Raw genomic sequence first — 20,783 nt, 5'->3', positions numbered from 1 at the left:
GTCTGATTCTCATCACTCTTTGCTGAGCATAAAACAGATGACCGATATGACAGCAGGTTGTGACCAATTAATTACCTTTTCTCTCCAATTTTAGTTCTGCCCCCTGTGTACAGAAGTCCAGACCAATCTGTAGGATACGGTCTGGAGCCTATACCTATGGGTCTGAAAGTCTGGCAACCTTGTTCCCAGGTTCCCAAGTTATGTTGCTCAGCGTATTGAGTCACTTTCCAGTTCCACTGAAAATGAATTGGTTCAGAAAACTGGAACCCTAAAGAACTGGAACCACCGGTTCCCTGAAAGGTTCCCTGAAAGGTTCCAAGAATCCAGAGCGGAAACCAGCTCTAGAACCACATTTATTTTCAAATGTATCTCCAGGAGACTCCAGGTAAGCCAGCAGGGTATTATAGCAGTGGCATAAACTGGCCTGGAAACTCATCTATCAGGAGACCACAAGGGGAGGTAAAAGCAAATTCCCATAGAAAGGAGGTCTCATTCACTGCTGCCCTTTTTCCTTCTTTGTACAGTGTTTTGTATTTGTTGATGACATGTATTATTGTGTTATTGTTTGAATACATAGGACCACAATGGGAACGCTAATTCGTCCATTTGTACACTGCAGTGGTGCTGACAGGTTCTGCAATCTAGTGCATGGGTCTTTCTTGAGCGATTTAGCAACCAGATTAGATTACCCGAACTTCTTTGATCATGAAAAATTAAACAGGTGTGCATGGAGGTATAGGTTTGGAGGGTAACAAGACAACTCACCCTTTTTGCCCCTCCAAGTAATTTGGTTTAACATGTTCAGATTGTTTTCAATGGTTTAAAATGTACCATTTGTCTAGCACTGCAGTCTAGCACTGCTAGTTTTCATTATCTCGAGGACCCCCACATGGGCGTATGGTCATAGTAAACCAGTAGCCCAAACATCGGAAAAAAAAAAAAACCCTCTACGAGAGTCCAAGGGCGCGTTCGGAAATATCGCACTGTGCAATGCAAACTAATAGGCGAGTGCGCTCCCGGTGCGCATTTCTGAACGCACCCTAAATGTTTGGGTTTACTAAGTTCTGGGATAGCCTCAGTCCCAGGCTTACTCAGGGGGCTGGGTATATGGCTCTGGGCTCGCCCAGAGTTGTGGGCTGGCCAAGCAGGGATTTCGTCAGCAGAAGGTTGGCCTTCCACTTGCGCGGGACTAGTCGTCTCGGGAGTCGGGAGACGAGACCCGGGTTCAAATTCCCGAGTAATTTGATCCGGATGACGGATTGCAGTTTTAAGTAACGCTATAAACTGTGACTGAGGGTTGTTGTGGTTGTACCATTGCATTGCAAGACTTGCAGACAGTAGGCGAGGCGTCTCCCTCCCTGTAGTACAGTAGTGTCATCTTCTCTGTCATGCGGCGCCCTGCACCTGCGCGCTGGCTCCTGTCCCACAGACTCCCAGGACATTAGTCCATTTCCTTATCATCATAAGCGGATCCACACACCGGCCAGCCAACATCTGTTTACTTTTTTACTCTAAAACATGTATTTCCAGTAGTATTTTTCCGTGAAAATGTAGGCTTCTGATTAACAGAACAAATAATAATGAATCAATACGGGGAAATGAAGAACGAAGATCCGAAAACGGTACCTGGGAAAAGCATTTCAGTGAATGGAACACAACAGGTAAAGAATATATTCCTACTGTAGCTACTGTCTAGCTTCCCTGCTGCTGTCTATTCAACAACAACGGATAACTTTACAAACTGTACAGCCTCCACTCCTGCTGCGTATGACGGTAGAGTTGTTGAGTGTAGATCACTTTTAAATCGATTAATCTAATAAAGGTATAGCCTATGGGCTATTGTCCATCGGCTTACTTTGGCTAACGCGGTGGAGTTGCCTAACCAGTCTTACCTGTTTGGCCCGGTTTCATTTACACAATTTAATAATAATATCGTTTACACACAAACAAAATACACAGTACAACTGCAACTCGGATGTGAAGGGATATGCCAGTCAGTTGAAGAACAAGTGATATCATTCATAATGCAAGTGACATTTAGTTACAAGTCAACTTAGTTGTGTTGAGTACTCATCACATCATTGCCATTAAAACGTATCAGGCCTAAAATATAATAGGCCTGATAAAATATAATGAAATTGTTTGTAAACAATCCTTATGGAGATGATCTACTAGCATCAAGGTGGTGCTCTTCTATTAATGCTCTTGGTCATTTGGGACATTTTGGGGATATAGGCTACACACTAGTATCACAATTATATTGGGGTCTTGTATCTTTAGGCTTTCTTTTATACGTCCTATTGTGTTCACTGAGCCAATATCTGAAGTTAAAGACAAGTATTGAAAAAACAATATTATCTCATAAGAGAATTGTTCATGTTCACAGTGTTGATAAACCAATGATAGGCCATTGGAATCAGATATGAAATATAGTTTATTCCTCTTTATAAGTACTTCCTCAGTGTGACCTTCATTCAACTTTACATCTACTGTGAAACTGGTTCCCCTTTTGTTCCTAAATTAAAGCATTCCCTGCAGGCAGGAACTAAAGCCCTAACCACACCAAAGGGTCAAGGCGGTTTTAGCGTTGTCCCTGTGGTGTGATATGTCTTGTTGCACGTTGACCCTAGTGATTCTACGCATGGAATTCAATGGCCCAAACCACACCAAAGGGTCGAGACAGTTTTAGCGTTAACTCCTTGCAACCGTTTGGACCCAAGGAGTTGCATGGTTGGTGACCCTTTGGTGTGGTTAGGGCTTAGCAACTCTACATCTGACCTCAAACCCTTAGAACTCCATATGGAGCTGACCTGTTCTGACATTCGATATGTTGATCCTCCCCCACCCGTTCTTCCTCTTTGATGTCTCCCTTTTGACTGATACCTGTCCATTCAAACTCTAGACGGGCCTGCCCCAAAGTTATTAGTGCATCTGGGCCCAGCAGCTGGTAAAAACGTTTTAGAGAGGCCCAGCCCTACCTGGGCCCTCATCAAACCCTTTACACTCAAGAGTAAAGACACTGCCCCCGCTGCCACCCTTAGATCTCCATACATGGAGCTCACCTGTTCTGACATTCCATATGTTGATCTGACCTCATCAAACCCTGTACACTCAAACCCTGTACACTCCATATGGCCAGTACAGAATTAATTCCATATGTTGATCTGATCCACCATTCCAAAGCGCCAGCACTCGCCCAGCAGTCTGCTGTCACCCAGGCGGATAGAACTCATCTCAACTCAAAACTCATCTTGCCACAAAAAGCTGATTTGTTCAGACACAAATTCTCCTTTCATTGTCAATGGCAAATGTGACACGAGTTCAGGATGAAAAGCTGTATAGGAGGGGCTATAGGTCCCCTCAAAAATCACACGTCATCAAGTCATTCCGGCCAATCACTTTTGGCTTCTTCAATTTTCTGCCCTCACTTTTATCTTCAATCAAATCATCGCTATGGGGTGATCAGCCAATCACAACTTCACAAGCCAATGTTGGTGTTTACACAAACCTGGAAAGCTGGGTATAGGAGGGGCTATCGGTCCTCAAAATTATATTTACGCTAAGGCTGACCCAAAAAATGTGAATATTAGAAATTTAATTTGATGGCATGAAATTCGAACATGAAAAGATTATTTGTTTCTTTCATTTTCTTTTATTTAAAAAAAACTGATCTACAAGCTGATCTACAACGCATTGCAGCATGGGATGTTGAGAACTTGTAGATCTGCTACCCTTCAAAGCCATGTGCTTGAGCTCCACGGTCACATGAATCACGCGGCTCGCTTTGGTCCGTGCCGCGGCTCACTGCATGCAGACAGAGAGAGGCGGCAGACACTCTCTGGAGAGAAGGGGATTAATCCCACGAGCAGATACACGTTGATGTTGTGCGGGAATGTCCCGCATTATAAGTACTGTATTTGTTCATAAGGTAGCAGGATAAAGTTGTAACTTGTATGCGTCCCGTGCACGCCGTGGTGGCTGGTTTAATGTGTCCTTTCATTTTTACCAGACATGTTTGGCTGGGCGCTAAAGATTTTAGTCTATAGAGACGCTCCCCCTAGGCAAAAAAGGTCTGCCGTAATCCCTGGCTGATGTTTTCAGTGATGCAAATAGGCTAGCCTGCATCCTGCATCCTTAGACTCACTAAATTGAGAAAGGATGCAGTCATGTCACCCTCCAGGGGTCCTGGGATGCAATACTGTACTCTAACGTCGTTGAAGAAGGACTCATAAAATGTCCCTGGGACCCATCTAAAGGATCACCCCTGGGTCTGTTGAAAACATATTTACATCACTGTGTTTTGTGTTCGCTACGAGGCCAAATCCTCATTATTAATTTACTCTCTCAGTGTTAAATGAACAGTGAGTATTTGATTTTACTGTGTGTATAATGTTAATGCAAACTGTCTGTATTATACATTTCTTTCTTTGTAGAATTCTGTACATTTCAATGGACATTCTCCAACGAATAATGCAGCCAACCCCACGCCAGAGGTAGAATCACATCCGCAGATTCCGGCCCCTCCCCAAAACCCACAGATTGAACGGGAGCAATGGGGCGGGAAGTATGAGTTCTTGTTGTCCTGCATGGGATACTGTGTGGGCCTCGGGAACGTGTGGCGGTTCCCCTACCTTTGTTACCGCAATGGCGGAGGTGAGTAATCCTTCAGCAGGTTCATTACCCAAAGTTACAAAAGCATTAAATGCCAGACACGTTACACCCATACAGAACGAGCTTTGCTCCACCCAGCCTCAGGGCATGCACCACCCCTTCTAAGTACGGTCAATTATTTCATGAACTGAATCCATAAGATATACACCCAGATCTGTGGTCTGCAGATGAACCTGGTCACGTCAGGTGCATAGACTGTAAGGTCAGGTGAGGTGACATCACATAGTGAATTAAATCCCCATTTGACACTGACACGTATTGTGAGTTAACAAAAAAGAGGAAGACATTTGTGTAACTTAGATGGAGTATAGATGATATGAGTGAACAAAAAGCCTGAGTTATATTTGGCACGTCTCTTTGTGAGATTGTAGATGGCTCATTTCGGTGCGAGAAACCGGCGCGCAAATAAGTATATATATATATATCTGGTGTGAATGCCTGTGTGCTGCTGTGTCTACCTGTTACCAATCTGGGAACCCATCGGCACTGTTACTGATCTGAGTATTATAATTATAATGTACTGAACATGTTACTGATCTGAGTATTATAATGTACTGAACATGAATCTCTTTCTCCAGCTTGACCTATTTATATTATTATAATGTACTGAACATGAATCTCTTTCTCCAGCTTGACCTATTTATATTATTATAATGTACTGAACATGAATCTCTTTCTCCAGCTTGACCTATTTATATTATGTCCACAGGCGTGTTTCTCATCCCCTATTTCATTATGCTCTTCTTCACCGGCGTTCCACTGTTCCTTATGGAGCTCAGTCTTGGCCAGTATGGAGCAGCTGGTCCCATCACTGTGTGGAAATGCTGCCCTCTGCTCAAAGGTAATGTTGTTGTTGTTGTTGTTATTATAGTATAAAGGCAGAGTACATGTGTAATTGTGTGTCAGAAAAAAATATTTTGGATGATGTATTCATTATCTGGTGAATGGTATGGTACACGAGGGTTTCCATAAATGCCAAATGTGAAAAAACTCACCCTAGTGAAATTGGTTCTCACAGAAGGTTCATGCAATGCCATTTCAATGTATGGCATGCTTGTAGACTTTAAACAAGAATAAATCAATTTTCAAGTTGTCCTCACAGCCCCTAGCAGTCGAACATCAAATCTCTGACAAAAACATCATCCACAATATCCAGGAAAATAACATTGTTCATTCCACATTTCACAATACCATGTTAACTTGATCCTTTCACTCTTACATCAAGGTAGATTGTTTTACTTTGGTTGGCATTGGCAGGCTCATAACATTATATTGCAATAGACTTATATTGCAATTTAGCAACTTACTAGCAAACTTTCATTGGGAAAAATTGAATCTTCCTTCCTATGGATAGCTGGGATGAGTACTTTTGAATACATCTTAAAAAGTTAAAAGAAAGTCTTCCACTTTTATAAAACAACAGAGCAGCAGTTTTCTGGGAGTTTGTTCCAGATATGTGGTGTATAAAAACTTAAATGAATGCTGTTTCTCCAAGTTTATTTTTGATGCTGGCGACATAGTGCTGGATATTTAGGGATCTTTAAAAAAAAACAGTCCTATTAAGAATCCTTCACTCTTAAGCTGCATCTGGCTATTCATATCTTCTGACCACATGCATGTGTGTGACCTCTGCAATTATATTCTATTTCTCTGTATGTGCTTAATAATCAGAATATGCTGTGTGTACCTTTCTGAAGTGATCATCTTCTCTGATCTCGTTCAACTGCATGAAGGCCTACTCTTTGTAGAGATTGCTTTTAGGATCAGAACAGCACACTTTCACATTGAACTATCCATTCAATGATTTTATTTCATCCTGTGGACACAACCACACTCCACGTCCAGTTGAATCAGGCCTCTTCTCGTACAGTATGATGCTTTACATACGTTGAATCGGGCCTCTTTATATTCACTATGATGCTTTACATTACTTTTTTTGAGTGGTGTAAACCACTCCTACAACTGGCTTTGTTAGTGCAGAAAAAATGAGCATGGTTGCTATGTTCACCCTGTTCACCCGGGTGTGATTTCCTACAACTGGCTTTGTTAGTGCAGAAAAAATGAGCATGGTTGCTATGTTCACCCTGTTCACCCGGGTGTGATTTCATTACGTCAGACATGATTTCATTACGTCAGACAGGCTATATTACACCACTCAGTTCACACGGGTGTGATTTTTTTTTGTACAAGTTGTATTACTTTGCATCCATGTGTTGTTAATCTCTTGACTGATTCTTGGGCTGTAGGTATTGGCATTGGGATGCTCTGTGTGTCCACGCTGGTGTGCCTCTACTACAATATCATTATAGCCTGGACGTTTTACTACCTGGGCAGCTCGTTTCAGAGCCCATTACCATGGACATGTGAAGCTCTGTCCAATGCTGCATTGGACAGTTGTGGAAACAACACCTCTGACAACAGCTCCTCTGGCAGAAGCCTCAGCCCCACAGAGGTCTTCTGGAAGTAAGTGAAGTCTTGTCACACATTATGTTTATGACCTTGGCTTGAGCAAATGGCCATAGCTGCCAAACCTGAGGGAATATGTGCTGTAATGTAAAGGGGGATTTGTACTCTGATCATCAATCTCCCAGACTCCCACCCCATCCCAGAAAGCACCAGGTCAGGACCTGGACCAATTAGGGATGTCTCGATTGGGGCCAGATCAAGTCAAACCAAGACTAGTCTGATCTGGCCCAGAATATCACCTGATTTCAACCAACATACAGTACATTCTGCCCACTAAGACGAACGTCCCTGGATGAATCAGAGAGAGTCCGATCGAGGCCAGATCAGCTTAAGTCATATCATAACTAGTCAGATCTGGCCCAGAATAAGCTATATTATTTCAACTGGTGAAGACGTCCTGTAAATGACATAAAGATCATCCCCATATGGGCGGCGGTGGCTCAGGGGTAGAGTGCCTGGATGGTAACCGTAAGGTTGCCAGTTCGAACCCGGGCTCCCCCAGAGTTACTGTCGAAGTGTCCTTGAGCAAGACACTGAACCCCTAATTGCTCCTGATGTGCTAGTTGGTGCCTTGCATGGTTTCCGCTGCCATCGGTGAATGAATGTGTGTGTGAATGGGTGAATGTAATGCACAAACTCTGTAAAGCGCCTTGGATAAAGGCGCTATATAAATGCACCATTTACCATTTACCATTTACCATATGGGCTGTGATCTGGCCTAGTCCCGAAAGCCCTGAACGTCACCGGAGGACGTCATCATGACGTAATTTGGCTTGCTGGGATATTATTCATCAGTCAGAGTTCAGAGTTGTTTGGAAAACTATCTTTTCAAGACATAAACATAAAGCACAACCATATTTCTCCATCCATGAGGGCTTTAATGCCTAAACATGTATTACTTTGCCATTGGCATTGTTCTCTGAGCCAGAAATACAGCAGTGTGTGATTACATGATCATTGTGAGTTGGCATGTGACATAGGCGTGTGAAGTGAGGGGCGCACTTATCATCATCATACATAATCACATTCCGCGCTCAGCCAAATCACAAAAGTAATTCCGGCCAATGACTTTTGGCGTCTTCACTTTTCTGCCCTCACTTTTATCTTCAATATGTACTTTCCTCAGCCAATCTAATCATCGCTATGGGGTGATCAGCCAGTCACAAGCCAATGTTTGTGTTCACACAAACCCGGAAAGCTGGGCATAGGAGAGGCTAGCGTCTCTCAAACATAAAGACAAGTCCTCTCTCATCCGTATGCCAGTGATTACCCTCCCCCCTGCCAATGGTGACATGTGTGCCTAAGGTCTTGGGCTTCACCCAGTTGGCATGTGACATAGGCGTGTGAAGTGAGGGGCGCACTTATCATCATCATACATAATCACATTCCGCGCTCAGCCAAATCACAAAAGTAATTCCGGCCAATGACTTTTGGCGTCTTCACTTTTCTGCCCTGACTTTTATCTTCAATATGTACTTTCCTCAGCCAATCTAATCATCGCTATGGGGTGATCAGCCAGTCACAAGCCAATGTTTGTGTTCACACAAACCCGGAAAGCTGGGCATAGGAGAGGCTAGCGTCTCTCAAACATAAAGACAAGTCCTCTCTCATCCGTATGCCAGTGATTACCCTCCCCCCTGCCAATGGTGACATGTGTGCCTAAGGTCTTGGGCTTGTCTTCATATTGAACTATGACAATTCACCCAAGGACGTCACTCCTTTTTACCTCACGCCAAGACAAACGTACCGTGATGAATTAAGTTGTGATTCAATATAAATGCAGCTTAGCTGAGTGGGTTTAGCACGGTTGCTTTCTGGCTTTATTTCTTATACGTGGTAGGTGTGGCACTGAGACAAGCCTCTGTAAAAATATTTACATTTTAAATGTTTTACTGTGTGTGTGTGTGTGTGTGTGTGTGTGTGTGTGTGTGTGTGTGTGTGTGTGTGTGTGTGTGTGTGTGTGTGTGTGTGTGTGTGTGTGTGTGTGTGTGTGTGTGTGTGTGTGTGTGTGTGTGTGTGTGTGTGTGTGTGTGTGTGTGTGTGTGTGTGTGTGTGTGTGTGTGTGTGTGTGTGTGTTCTCGTTCTAGTGAGCGTGTGCTGGGTGTAGTGAATAGCGAGGGCCTCCATGACCCAGGCCCTGTGCGGTGGCCTCTAGCCCTCTGCCTCCTTGCTGCCTGGATCATCATCTTCCTGTGTATGCTCAAAGGCATCCGCAGCTCTGGCAAGGTGAGTCAGCAACGCAATGCTATTCTGAATCCCTTGTCCTCACTGCCAGCTAAATGTGCACAGCCAAGTGTCTTTGTGACACGTCACTGCTTGTCTTTTTCAGGTGGTTTATGTCACCGCCACATTCCCGTACCTCGTGCTCATTGTTCTGGTAATCAGAGGTGCAACGCTGGAAGGCTCTCTTCAAGGTGTTGCATTTTACCTCACGCCGGACTGGAAACAGTTGGCTAGTGCACAGGTATTTGTCACGGTAGTGTGAGATGTGAGAAAGCTATGCGTGTGCGCACGTTGTTCTTTTGTTGTTGGGGGGGAAAACAATCACTTGGTTAACAAATGATGCGTCACAGGTTTGGAATGATGCAGCCTCGCAGATCTTCTATTCGTTGGGTATTGGAGTGGGAGGGCTGCTGTCAATGGCTTCCTATAATAAGTTTGACAACAACGTCATCAGGTTTGTATGTGCTCTATCTGGCTTCACATTTGGCTCTGTCGCAACAGTCGTGACAAGAGGTTAATCGTGATGGTGCTGTTTATTTCAGGGACACTCTGATTATCACCATAGGGAACTGCAGCACCAGTTTCTTTGCAGGATTTGCTATCTTCTCAATCCTAGGTCACATGGCATGGAAGAAGGGTGTTCCTGTCGGGAAGGTGGCAGACACAGGTAGTTACTTTGGTCATCTCTCAGCGATAAAGTTGAAGCTCTTTTAGTCGTTTGTCAGAACGGTTTGGCTCAATCAGAATAATGTGTATATTATATTATACAGACTTATTTGAAAAATGTGTTAATTTAAGTAATATCCTTGTTGATAAATGCTTACAGTATAATAGTATATAATATTTACTCTTATTTGTTAATAATAATAATAATAATAACGATGTTTTTAATCTGGCTCCAGGTCCTGGGTTGGCCTTTGTGGCTTACCCAGAGGCCCTTGCTCTGTTACCAGGCTCGGTGTTCTGGTCCATCCTCTTCTTCCTCATGCTGTTCATGTTGGGCATTGACACTCTGGTAAGGCCCATTTAGCCTGATTTATACTCACTCATACAAATGTATACAACGGTGTAGCTTTTTGCCATGCATTGTTAGCTTGAAAATCAAATGGTTTCAGCCCGATCAGACCCCCACTGACTTTCATTATTAAACAAAGTTTATTATAAACAAAAGTTAAATATAAAATAAATACTGTATATAAAACCTAATTATTGACTTGACCTCTGGCAGCGTATGCAAGACATTTGGCACTGATCAGTCCAGCACTTTGAAAGATTAGCCCTGGACAGACGAGGGCAAAACCATAAATAGCCCCCCTTGGCCTGGCAGAAATTATTAAACTTTAGTCTCTCTGTGACTAACAAGATTATTTTGTGTCGTTTGATTAATAGAAAACATATGTCTTTTTTTATGCTTTGCCACCTGACAGTTTGGTAATATGGAGGGCATCACTACAGCGTTCCTGGATGAGTTCCCACAACTTAGAGGGAACATGAAGCACAAGTCAATTTTCCTGGGTCTGCTGTGTTTTGGCTTCTATCTGATGGGTCTCCTTCTAATCACTGATGTAAGTTTGAGTGTGTTGTCGAGTGTCTCGACCTGAGAAAGTTTGGGAACGACTGCAGTGTGTGTTGTTCTCATACAGTTGGTTTTGCACTCATGTTTGTGACAATGTCCGTCTCTTCATAGGGAGGGATTTACTGGTTCACTCTCATTGACTCCTTCGCAACAAGCTTTGGCCTCATCATCATCACCCTTTTCATGTGCATCGGCATCTCATTCTTTTATGGTAATTACTCATTCATATTGTGTTGTATGACCGTGTTGCACGATAAAGTATATACACTTTTTTTTTTCAACACATCTTTGCAGACATTACCTTTGTCAAATTTTCCACCTTTTGTTGTTCATCAGTAATCAATGCTCAACAGTCATCTTTGTTCTGTTGATGATGATGTTTTGAGATGATGTGCTCTTTTGCATTTAGGAGTCAACCAGTTCTGTCAAGATATCATTGACATGATCTGCCACTGTCCTCCCTGGTGCACCAAAGTGCTTTTTTACTTCAAAGCATGCTGGGTATTCTGTACCCCTTTCCTTCTACTGGTAAGCAGAGCAGATACACAAGCTATACAAAAGCCATGTACTGTAGATATGAACGTGTATAGCAAAAATGTTTACGTGTTTAACTTGATTGGCTCTTTTTGTAAAAGCAAGACAATTGAAACCCTGAGTGGCTGGCTTCACTCTGATGTAATTCCCAAAACCTCAACAGACCGAATCATCATGACATCACCTTAGCAAACACTTTATTTCTGGGTAGACCATGCTGGCAGTATCACAGTATTATTCCTTAATATAATCTTATTTCTGGAAGAACAGGGCACTTATTATATTGTTATTGACTATTATAAATATATTATGTAGTCCTTTCTAAATATCCACAGGTTGACAAACTAGACATGTAACTAATGTTCTTTCTGGACACTTTATTTTATATTGTGAAAACTTCCAATTCTGCCTGAAAATACCTGTTTGTTTACAAACATTTAACCCATTCAGGCCTGACATCGAAATTAAAAAAAAAAGTTTTCTAAATCATGACAATTTTCGGAAAGATTTGAGGCACATTTTAAGGATTTTTCAAAAATAGCAGACCTACAAGTTCATAGCGCGCCACTCGGTGGCGCGCTATGAGCTTGTAGATCTGCTATTTTTCAATAGCTAAATTATAACAATGTATGTAACCACCAAAAGGGGTTCCTGCTCAAAATGGGTTAAACATTGTGATCTGGTCTATAGTTTTGATAATAGTATGCATTTGAAAGGAAGTTTAGTATTAGTCTTTACATTTACAGTAAAATGTATGTGTAAAATATTTAATTCATAATTAATTACATGTGATTAATCTGGGCTATAGGCAGGTTAATCTCTTTATGATTTTATCTAAGTTTAATCAATTACCGGTATCTGTTATGTTATGCAATTAGCTTTAAACAAGCACCCACTGTACAGCAAAAAATTGAACCAGAATCCACTATTATTCCACAGAATCACTTGCTGTGAAATAACTGCTTAAATGTATTAGTAACTACAGAATGTTACTTTTTAAATTTAATTTCAGTCTCTGTGATGGAATGTTAACAAGTGAATAATTAAAAGGAGAAACTCCATGCTTCCCTCTAAATGTCTTCTTCTGTCAACTTTGTTTTATTTTGTCTAGATAACCTGTTGGAATAAGCTTTTCTGTTGAGATAACCCTTTCCCCGTGTAATCCTTTCCGTGTGACTCCAGTTCATCCTGACCTATATCTTCATTGAGATGTACAACACTCCACTCCACTACGGCTCTTATGTGTTTCCACGCTGGGGAAAGGCACTAGGCGTGTGCATGGGCGCCACCTGCTGCCTACAGATCCCCATCTGGGCCGCTGTGGCCATCAGCAAGGAATCTGGAACACTGAAAGACGTCAGTATATCACCTCGGTGTAACCCAGGGGTGGGCAACTGGCGGCCCGGGGGCCACATGCGGCCCCCACCTTCACTTAATGTGGCCCTCAGGTTAATGTCAGGATACTGACAATAATATTGGTTTCAGTTGTTTACAATTCCACAACATGCAAACATGACCCGCTTTAATTACTTCAGTCTAAATTAGTAGCTCATTGCTCAACACAAGTATAATTAAAAGGCATTTGAAATTACATAAAAATGTTAATTTTCAGGATTCCAATTAAAAAATAGTAAAAAAGAATTCAACATTTCAATTCGAATATAGCAAAAATAGCCGATCTACAAGCTCAAAACGCGTTGCAGCGCGACGCGTTTTGAGCTTGTAGATCGGCTATTTTTGCGACGACAGTAATATATGGCCCTAGGGAGTGAGTGTGGAAATATAGTGGCCCTCTCCATCGTCAAAGTTGCCCACCCCTGGTGTAACCCTATCAGCAGAGGGCCATGTTGCACTCAGTGCAGTGTAGACATATTCATACTTAAAGGACAACTTTAGTTTTTTTCAACCAAGGTTCATGTTTTAGGATGTTATTAGAGAAACTAAAAGATGAGTGTTATTTCTTTTTTCATTTGCTGCTTTCTTTCGTTTTAGGGATTTTAGCTGTTTTTGACAGGGGGCGGGGGCATTCGAGCATGGGGCAATTTTTTTTTTTTTTACAACATTTTTTAGCGATTTCTTTTTTAATTATTTACTATAGTCCTAATAAACCCCAGGAAATTTCATCTGGCCACAAAAGATCACGAGATCTACTGAATGTGTCAAACTGACATTGAGCCTATGCCACACAGTGTGGCTTCCCCCCAGTAGGCTACCTTCACATTCAGTAGATCCTGTGATTTTTTTTGTGGCCAGATGTAATTTCCTGGGGTTTATTAGGACTATAGTAAATAATAAAAAAATAAATCACCATAATATTTTGTAAAAAAAATACATATTTAGCCCCATGCTCGAATGCCTCCGCCCACAGCTAAAAAAACAGCTGAAATCCCTAAAACAAAAGAAAGCAGCAAATGAAAAAAAAATAACACTCATCTTTTACTTTCTCTAATAACATCCTAAAACATGAACCTTGGTTGAAAAAAACTAAAGTTGTCCTTTAACTGTTGTGTTGTTGAATGTTGATGTGCATGGGGTGCATACTTAGTTTAGACTAGTCATTGGTTAGACAGGTTAAGGTTAGGTTTAGGTGTGCTGCCCCGTGGGGGGTGAGGGTTTGAGATAGGTTGTAGATGTAGGACTAATGACTGGTCTAACCAATGACTAGTCTAAACCAAAAACTGTCTAAACAAATAGATAGATAGATAGATAGATGGATATGAACATAATGTGTATAAACGGATAGATACTGTAGATTATACATGGTGTATACACACAGTGTCCTACAGTCAGTGGTGTCATGCTTGTAGAAGGCAGTACCACGCCGTGGTACCAAATAATTGTGACGTGCACACGCACGCGCGGGTACGGAACGGACGGTGCACGTGCGTGCACGCGAGATCGCGTCCCCCTAGATTCAAGAGAAGACTCACCTAACCTCGGGTCACAAGATTTTCTAAGACGCACCAATTACCCAGTGGTCTATTTTTACTGGCGGTGGGCGCGGCCCCCTATTTCCACACCGTGTCTGGTAAACAGGTTTAACTGTTTACCTGAACGCATATTCTCAGACACGGTAAGCAACACAGCAGTATCATATGAGGCTCCAGTAGGCTACTGCTTCTGTGGTGTTCTGCACGCAACAAGAATGCCGCCTCCACCATCAAAGAAGAGATTCGTCCAAACCTTTTTTTAGTTTCGCTACGGCAGCGGCAGTAAAGAAGTTTGTCAGATTATTTTAAGTCTACTTTTGTGTTTGTGTGTCTAAAACTCTCATACACTATAATCTATAAACAATATAGGTTTAGGATATCAGCTGTTCTGTGCACATGCACACATGTAGGTGCGCGAGTGCGTGCGAGTGCATGTGCGTGATGTCATTAAAATGCTGTGATACCGATTACCGGAGAAAAATAAAATGAAATGAAATGATTACTATATTTACCCAAGATATCTGGGCTAAGCTCAAGAACTTGTTTCCAGCCAGGCCCTGCTCATAGAACATTTCATCGTAGTGGTTCAATGCCTTGTTCAAGGGCACTTCAGCGGTGGTAATTTTAACGTGTCGGACCGCTGATTCGAACTGGCGACCTTCCGGTATCAAGACCGCTCCGCAATCCGTTCGGCCACCGCTGCCACAATCACCACTGCCTACAGTAAAAGAGACGCTGAGGACTATTTGTAATATAGACCCACGGCTAATCGATTTTCTCTGTTTTGCAGCGTTTTCATAAAGCGATTCGACCTCTAAACTCCTGGAGGGTAAACAACATGAACAGCACAGCACAGCAGGGGCAGCAGGTTGAACAAGAGAGAGTGGAGGCTCCCTTCACAGTCACACTCACAGACATGGATTTTACCGCTATGACATGGGAGTCAGGAATTGATACATGACCGCACCGAAGAGAATTGTGTTTTCAAGAGACTCGACTCACTTTTTTGGGAGGCCCAGCTAGGATCTGGTGTCCTTGTATCAAAGGAGACTGTATGTCCTGCAGGATATATTTTTTTATTTATACTAATTTGATGTTTGTTTGTCATGTAAGAAAAGAAAAACTTAGTGCAGAATCATCAGATACGGTGTGAATGTAGTAGCGCTTGGTAGCAATAGACTGAATTTACACTGACGGCAGCAAAAAGTGTCTTTTAAAGTGAGCAGACTCCATATATTGTTCTGACCGTGTTGGCCTACAATATTGACCAGTCCCCTCCTTATACTGTTCTGTCAGTTACACTTCATGGCTGCAAAAGTCTAACCATGGTTTATCTTAAAAGACACATTTTACCTTCAAGTCTCTTCATAAATATGCAAGAGTAAATCAAATGAATACATAATAGTCGCACGACTCGTTTGCTGAAAATCTGTCCTGTAGAAAATTTAATTTTTTAAACGTGGGTAACCCCATGATTTTTATATTTTGGTGTTGTCATTAACAAAAGGTATTATGGTAAAACACATCTATATGAAGGGTAGGGGAGGCTGGTTTGTTTCAACACAAAACTATAATGCTAAATGCTCCCACTCTAATGTAGTCGAGGCAACATATCACAATGGAGCCTTTGTGTTAAACTTTCTGCCAGGCCCTGTAAGCAGGGTGTCCTTCTGTTGAGAAGGGTCCATCAAGTTCATATCCACTGGAACCATCATGGTGGTTGGAAATGTATGTTTCACCAAAGGATTATAGAATCATTTTCTATGTTTTTTTTGTTTTTTTTAAAGTGGGGTACAATTTGAATGACTGTTGTCTGCAGATGCTTGTTTTGAACACTTAGATGGTTGGGGGGCATTTGGGCACATAGCAAGAGTAAAACACATGTTTGTGATATTATGGGTTGATCCCAACTCTGAAGCATTATGCTTGTTACCCCCCAATAGGCCTTATGCAGCCGACACTTCCGCGTTCAGCTTGGGCCGCCGGAACGCTTCCGGTTGGCAGAAACTCATTCACTGTGAACGTACGGTCGTGATTTTGTAGGAATAAAGTTCAGTACTTTATACAACACTATTTCATTTGATAATGTGATGCCATAGTTTTTCATAGTTTGTATTATTTGTGTTGCGACGTTGACATGATGACATGAGTTAGAAACGTCTTAAATCTCCTGTTAAAAAGGGGAGTCATTCCAGTTGTTACACTGCTGTGTATAACAGCTGGAGAAGAAGTAGGCGGAGACCGTGGCTTCACAGATAAAAAGGTGTCAGTCCGACCGAGACGAGTGGACACAAGCACAACAGTACACAATACACATTGGACAGACTGGAACAATGGAAGAGGAATCATCCCGTTTCACCCGTTGTTTACTGGAACTGCCGAGGTTCACAGTGAATGAGTTTCTGCCAACCGGAAGCGTTCCGGCGGCCCAAGCTGAACGCGGAAGTGTCGGCTGCATAAGGCCTATTGCATTTATTTCCTGTCAGTGACTGACTAATGAAGCAGAAGTGACACTGGCCAGATTAAGTTTGAACTATTAGGTTAATTAATAGGATTTTAATAATTTGATAAGCGAATAAATAAATAAGTAAACAATTTGGGTGTGAAGATGAAAATCCCCACAAGTGTCTTTTGGGGCATTGACTTGTTTACCATAAGATTACTAGCATGAAGAGATGACGGCTTTCCCAATAAGAGGCACATTGGAGGCAAAACTTGAATGCTGTAATTAGGCCTACTGTTACGCATCAACTCAATTGTGAGCTTGTTTTGCTTATTTATATTGAGTGTTCATGCATATTTACTTTATTTTTATAAATAATTGTGTATACATGTTTTTTCTATGCTTATGTGCTCCATTTCATGTTCAAATGGCCTAATTGTCTGTCCTTGTATTGCCTACATATTCTTATTTTGCACAGCTGGAAGAGCTCCTATTTGGTCAATGTGCATCAAATTTGGAAAAAACATTTAAAAAAATGTGTGTGCCTTATTTGATTAAATATGTTACAGTATGTTGAATGTAGGCTATGGTACTTATTGATTCTATGAGTCCTCTAACTTTTTTTTGGGTAGATACCCGTATTAAAGAATTGGGTTGTATACAATTAATACTTTTGTTGTATAAAGCAAGGAAGGTTGCAAAAATGAACCTGTTCCTTCATTCCCCAGCCAGAATAGCATTCAAATGTTTTGAACCACATTCAGATACTTTACTGATTCTCAACTCAATCACACTCAAAGATTGTTTTGTCCTATTTTTATTCACTTTTAAAGCCAAGGAAAGGATTATAAATGCTCAGTTACGATATTATATTGTCCATACAGAAGATGAATGCATTATGCATACGGTAAGTCCACGTTTATTGAGTATCAAGCAAGCTAACAATTTATTTCCCTCACAAAGCACAGCCTTGCATGTCCTTTCAGTCAGTTTTATGATGAATTCCTGTTCTCTCTTCTTTCTTTTTTTTGGCTATATGGAAGTGTCTATTTGTCTCTAAATGTTTTGATGATTTGAACAAGGTGGACCCTCTTGTAAACAAGTGTAATGCTTTATTGGGTTGTCCACTCAGTTAAGTCTTTTTTTTGTGCTTGAAATGTACTGTAATTCTGCAAACTGTTAATAAATATTTCAATCAATCAATCAAAAGTCCCCAGGAACTATAACCATATTACCAAAGCCTCCCTACATGTCTGTTGAGTTCCAGTCACTTTATATCTAGCCTCGGAAACCCAGACATTTTTATTTAGATCTAATTTCTGGGCAGGAATTCACACAAAGGCGGTGTAATACCCCCTGGCCCTGTGTCAGGTGGGGCTTTTGACACCGTGAACCACTCCATACTGGTTAACAAGCTAAAAGCAATTGGTTTCGATAGCACATCAGTGAGCTGGATGCAATCCTACCTGGAGGGGAGAGAAAAGATGGTGGAGGTGAATGGAACACTATCCCAGTGAGCTGTGGCGTTCCACAAGGAAGCATACTAGGGCCTTTACTGTTCCTAATATATGTAAATGACATGACATCAGCTTGTGACTGCAACTTGTTCCTGTTCGCAGATGACTCGGCACTGCTAGTTTCGGACAGGAACAAGCTGCAGGTGCAGGGAGCAGCGGTGGCCGAACGGTTTGCGGAACGGTCTTGATACCGGAAGGTCGCCAGTTCGAATCCCCGGACCGGCACGTTAAAATTACCACCGCTGAAGTGCCCTTGAGCAAGGCATTGAACCCCTACCATGAAATGTTCTATGAGCAGGGTGTGGCTTAGCCGCAATTTGCAACTCTAGATTTTTTTATAATGGGATGAATCTAGAGTTGCAATATCCTCCATTGACTCCCCACTCATCCAATTTGGTTTGTGATCTGCTTGTCTTAAACAACGTTAAACTCATCAACATTGCAGCTGTAGTCCAAGCTTGAATTATTCTCTTTCAATCTGCCGAGCTTGTTTTTCATAAAAATCCCCCGTAGACATGTTATGAGATACTTTCTGTCAAGAAATTCTGTGCAGGTGATTATTTTTCTAAGTGCTGAAGTTTGGAAGCACTCGTCATAAGTCACTGACCGGCCCTGCGTACCACCTGTTTCGAATTTGCACATAATGCAGGAGGCAGCAGCGCGACCCGTTAACAAAAACGAGTGCTTCCAAACTGCAACACTTAGAAAAAGAATCACCTGCAGAGGATGTCTTGACAGAAAGTAGCTCATAACATGTCTACGGGGGATTTTTATGAAAAACAAGCTTGGCAGATTGAAAGAGGATAATTCAAGCTTGGACTACAGCTGCAATGTTTGTGAGTTTAATGTTGTTTAAGACAAGCAGATCACAAACCAAATTGGATGAGTGGGGAGTCAATGGAGGGTATTGCAACTCTAGATTCATCCCATTGTAAAACAATCTAGAGTTGCAAATTGTGGCTAGGTGTGGCTGTAAACAAGCATCTCGAGCTTAGTCCACTTCCCTGGGTAAACAAAGAACTTTGCTTTGCTTTGCTTAGGTTGAAACAAACTCGCTGATAACAAACTATCTGTTAATACATATTTCAATCAATCAATCAATGTCTCGATCCTTATCAAAAGAGTGACATTTCTGGCTACCAACAGTGGGTGTGGACTGGAGCAAATGGAATCTCAATATACATACAAGCATGAAATGATAGATCAATATTTGACAGTCCAATAGTACTGCCATAAGAGTTGCAAGACAATGAAAAGATAGATACATTGACACTACAGTCCAATAATACTGTGCCATAACAGTATCACAGTTGCAAGACATGGAAATAAATAACGATCAGCTGGTGATACCAGTCTAGTTGTTTTTGTCGATTGCTTATTTAAGCTACTCAAAATCCCAAATACGTCAGCTCTTTGTACAGTACATGTAGGCTAATGATGTTAGCTATATATTATACAAAAATGACTAGTGTCAAAATATTTTTAAACAAGTCAACATTGACAACAGATAGCCTAATCTTCACCGCATAAGAATGTCCATTCCCAGAATCAAGCAGAGTTTCACTACTCAGTAGCCTACAGTACAGGAATCTGACTGGAACAAATCCCCCCCCCACAAAAAATATATAATTTCAAATTTCGGTTTGTTGCGGTCAAATCACTCGTCTATAATTCAACTGTATTCATGACTTGATTAGTTTTCAGGCTAGCTAGCTAGTATCCTTTGTGTGACAGTGGGGGGTGGGGTGGCGCTGGCGCGCTAGTGGCTTTGGGCGGATGTTGCGTTCGGAGATTTTCCCGCGTTTCCATCTGTTGGCTTTGGGTTCGTTTGTTTTAAAGTCCTAATAGTGTCATCTTGTATCACGTGACCCACGCGTTCACTTCACAGGGGATGCGGTTTTTGTCTTCTATAAACTTTGAGCCAGGGGGAAATCAATTTACCGATATAATGCAATACTAGCATAAAACAGACGCACACGCTTGCATTAAAACCCATTTGTGGATAAACAAACATACATGAATGAAACGAGGTTCGAGGTGTATAGTGTAGTGGTCAGTGGTATTGACACTAGTAGGCGGCACCGGACAATGTAAACGAACGCCCTCTTCCCAGTTCCCACCCCTTCCAGGAAGTCATGCTTGTGTTGTGTTGTGTGTGCGCGTGTGTGTGTGTGTAGTTGCACGGACTCTCGCGAAGGAGGAGGAGGAGGAGTGGGATTTAAAAAACAACTACGTAAACAGCCTCAACAGAGACACTCGTTGACACTTTTTTACATTTTTAATTTTTTACTATTATTTGTTGCGCTAAAGGAGGACCATGCCACCCAAGAAGCGTAACTGTGCGGCAGTTAAAAGTGCCCCCGCAGACAAGAAGGAGAATCCAGAGTTCTCTGTTAAAAAGTAAGCTACCCGGTTCACTTCAC

General features: G+C 41.9%; 2 protein-coding genes across 2 annotated transcripts in view; both read left to right on the top strand.

Moving 5' to 3' along the window:
• The first annotated feature begins 1,151 nt into the window (after window positions 1-1,151).
• slc6a7 (solute carrier family 6 member 7) lies at window positions 1,152-17,848 on the top strand. The gene is made up of 14 exons (XM_079508152.1): window positions 1,152-1,661; window positions 4,434-4,653; window positions 5,381-5,512; window positions 6,918-7,134; window positions 9,225-9,363; window positions 9,467-9,601; window positions 9,711-9,814; window positions 9,903-10,027; window positions 10,263-10,375; window positions 10,788-10,925; window positions 11,048-11,147; window positions 11,346-11,464; window positions 12,653-12,826; window positions 15,191-17,848. Exons 1-14 carry the CDS (start codon window positions 1,581-1,583, stop codon window positions 15,359-15,361), a joined length of 1,968 nt encoding a protein of 655 aa, XP_079364278.1. The 5' UTR covers window positions 1,152-1,580; the 3' UTR covers window positions 15,362-17,848.
• Window positions 17,849-19,151: 1,303 nt separating this feature from the next.
• The window catches only part of rb1 (retinoblastoma 1), a 42,229-nt gene continuing 40,597 nt past the window's right edge, over window positions 19,152-20,783 (top strand). The window contains exons 1-2 of the mRNA XM_079507716.1: window positions 19,152-19,196; window positions 20,671-20,760. Of these exons, the coding sequence (XP_079363842.1) occupies window positions 20,678-20,760 (83 nt within the window). The 5' untranslated portion in view covers window positions 19,152-19,196; window positions 20,671-20,677. The remainder of the gene's footprint in view (window positions 19,197-20,670; window positions 20,761-20,783) is intronic.

Source organism: Electrona antarctica, assembly GCF_951216825.1.
Source record: "Electrona antarctica genome assembly, chromosome: 8".
Classification (NCBI taxonomy): Eukaryota; Metazoa; Chordata; class Actinopteri; order Myctophiformes; family Myctophidae; genus Electrona; species Electrona antarctica.
Note: the sequence above shows the minus strand (reverse complement) of the source record. Positions and strands in the feature narration are given on the sequence as shown.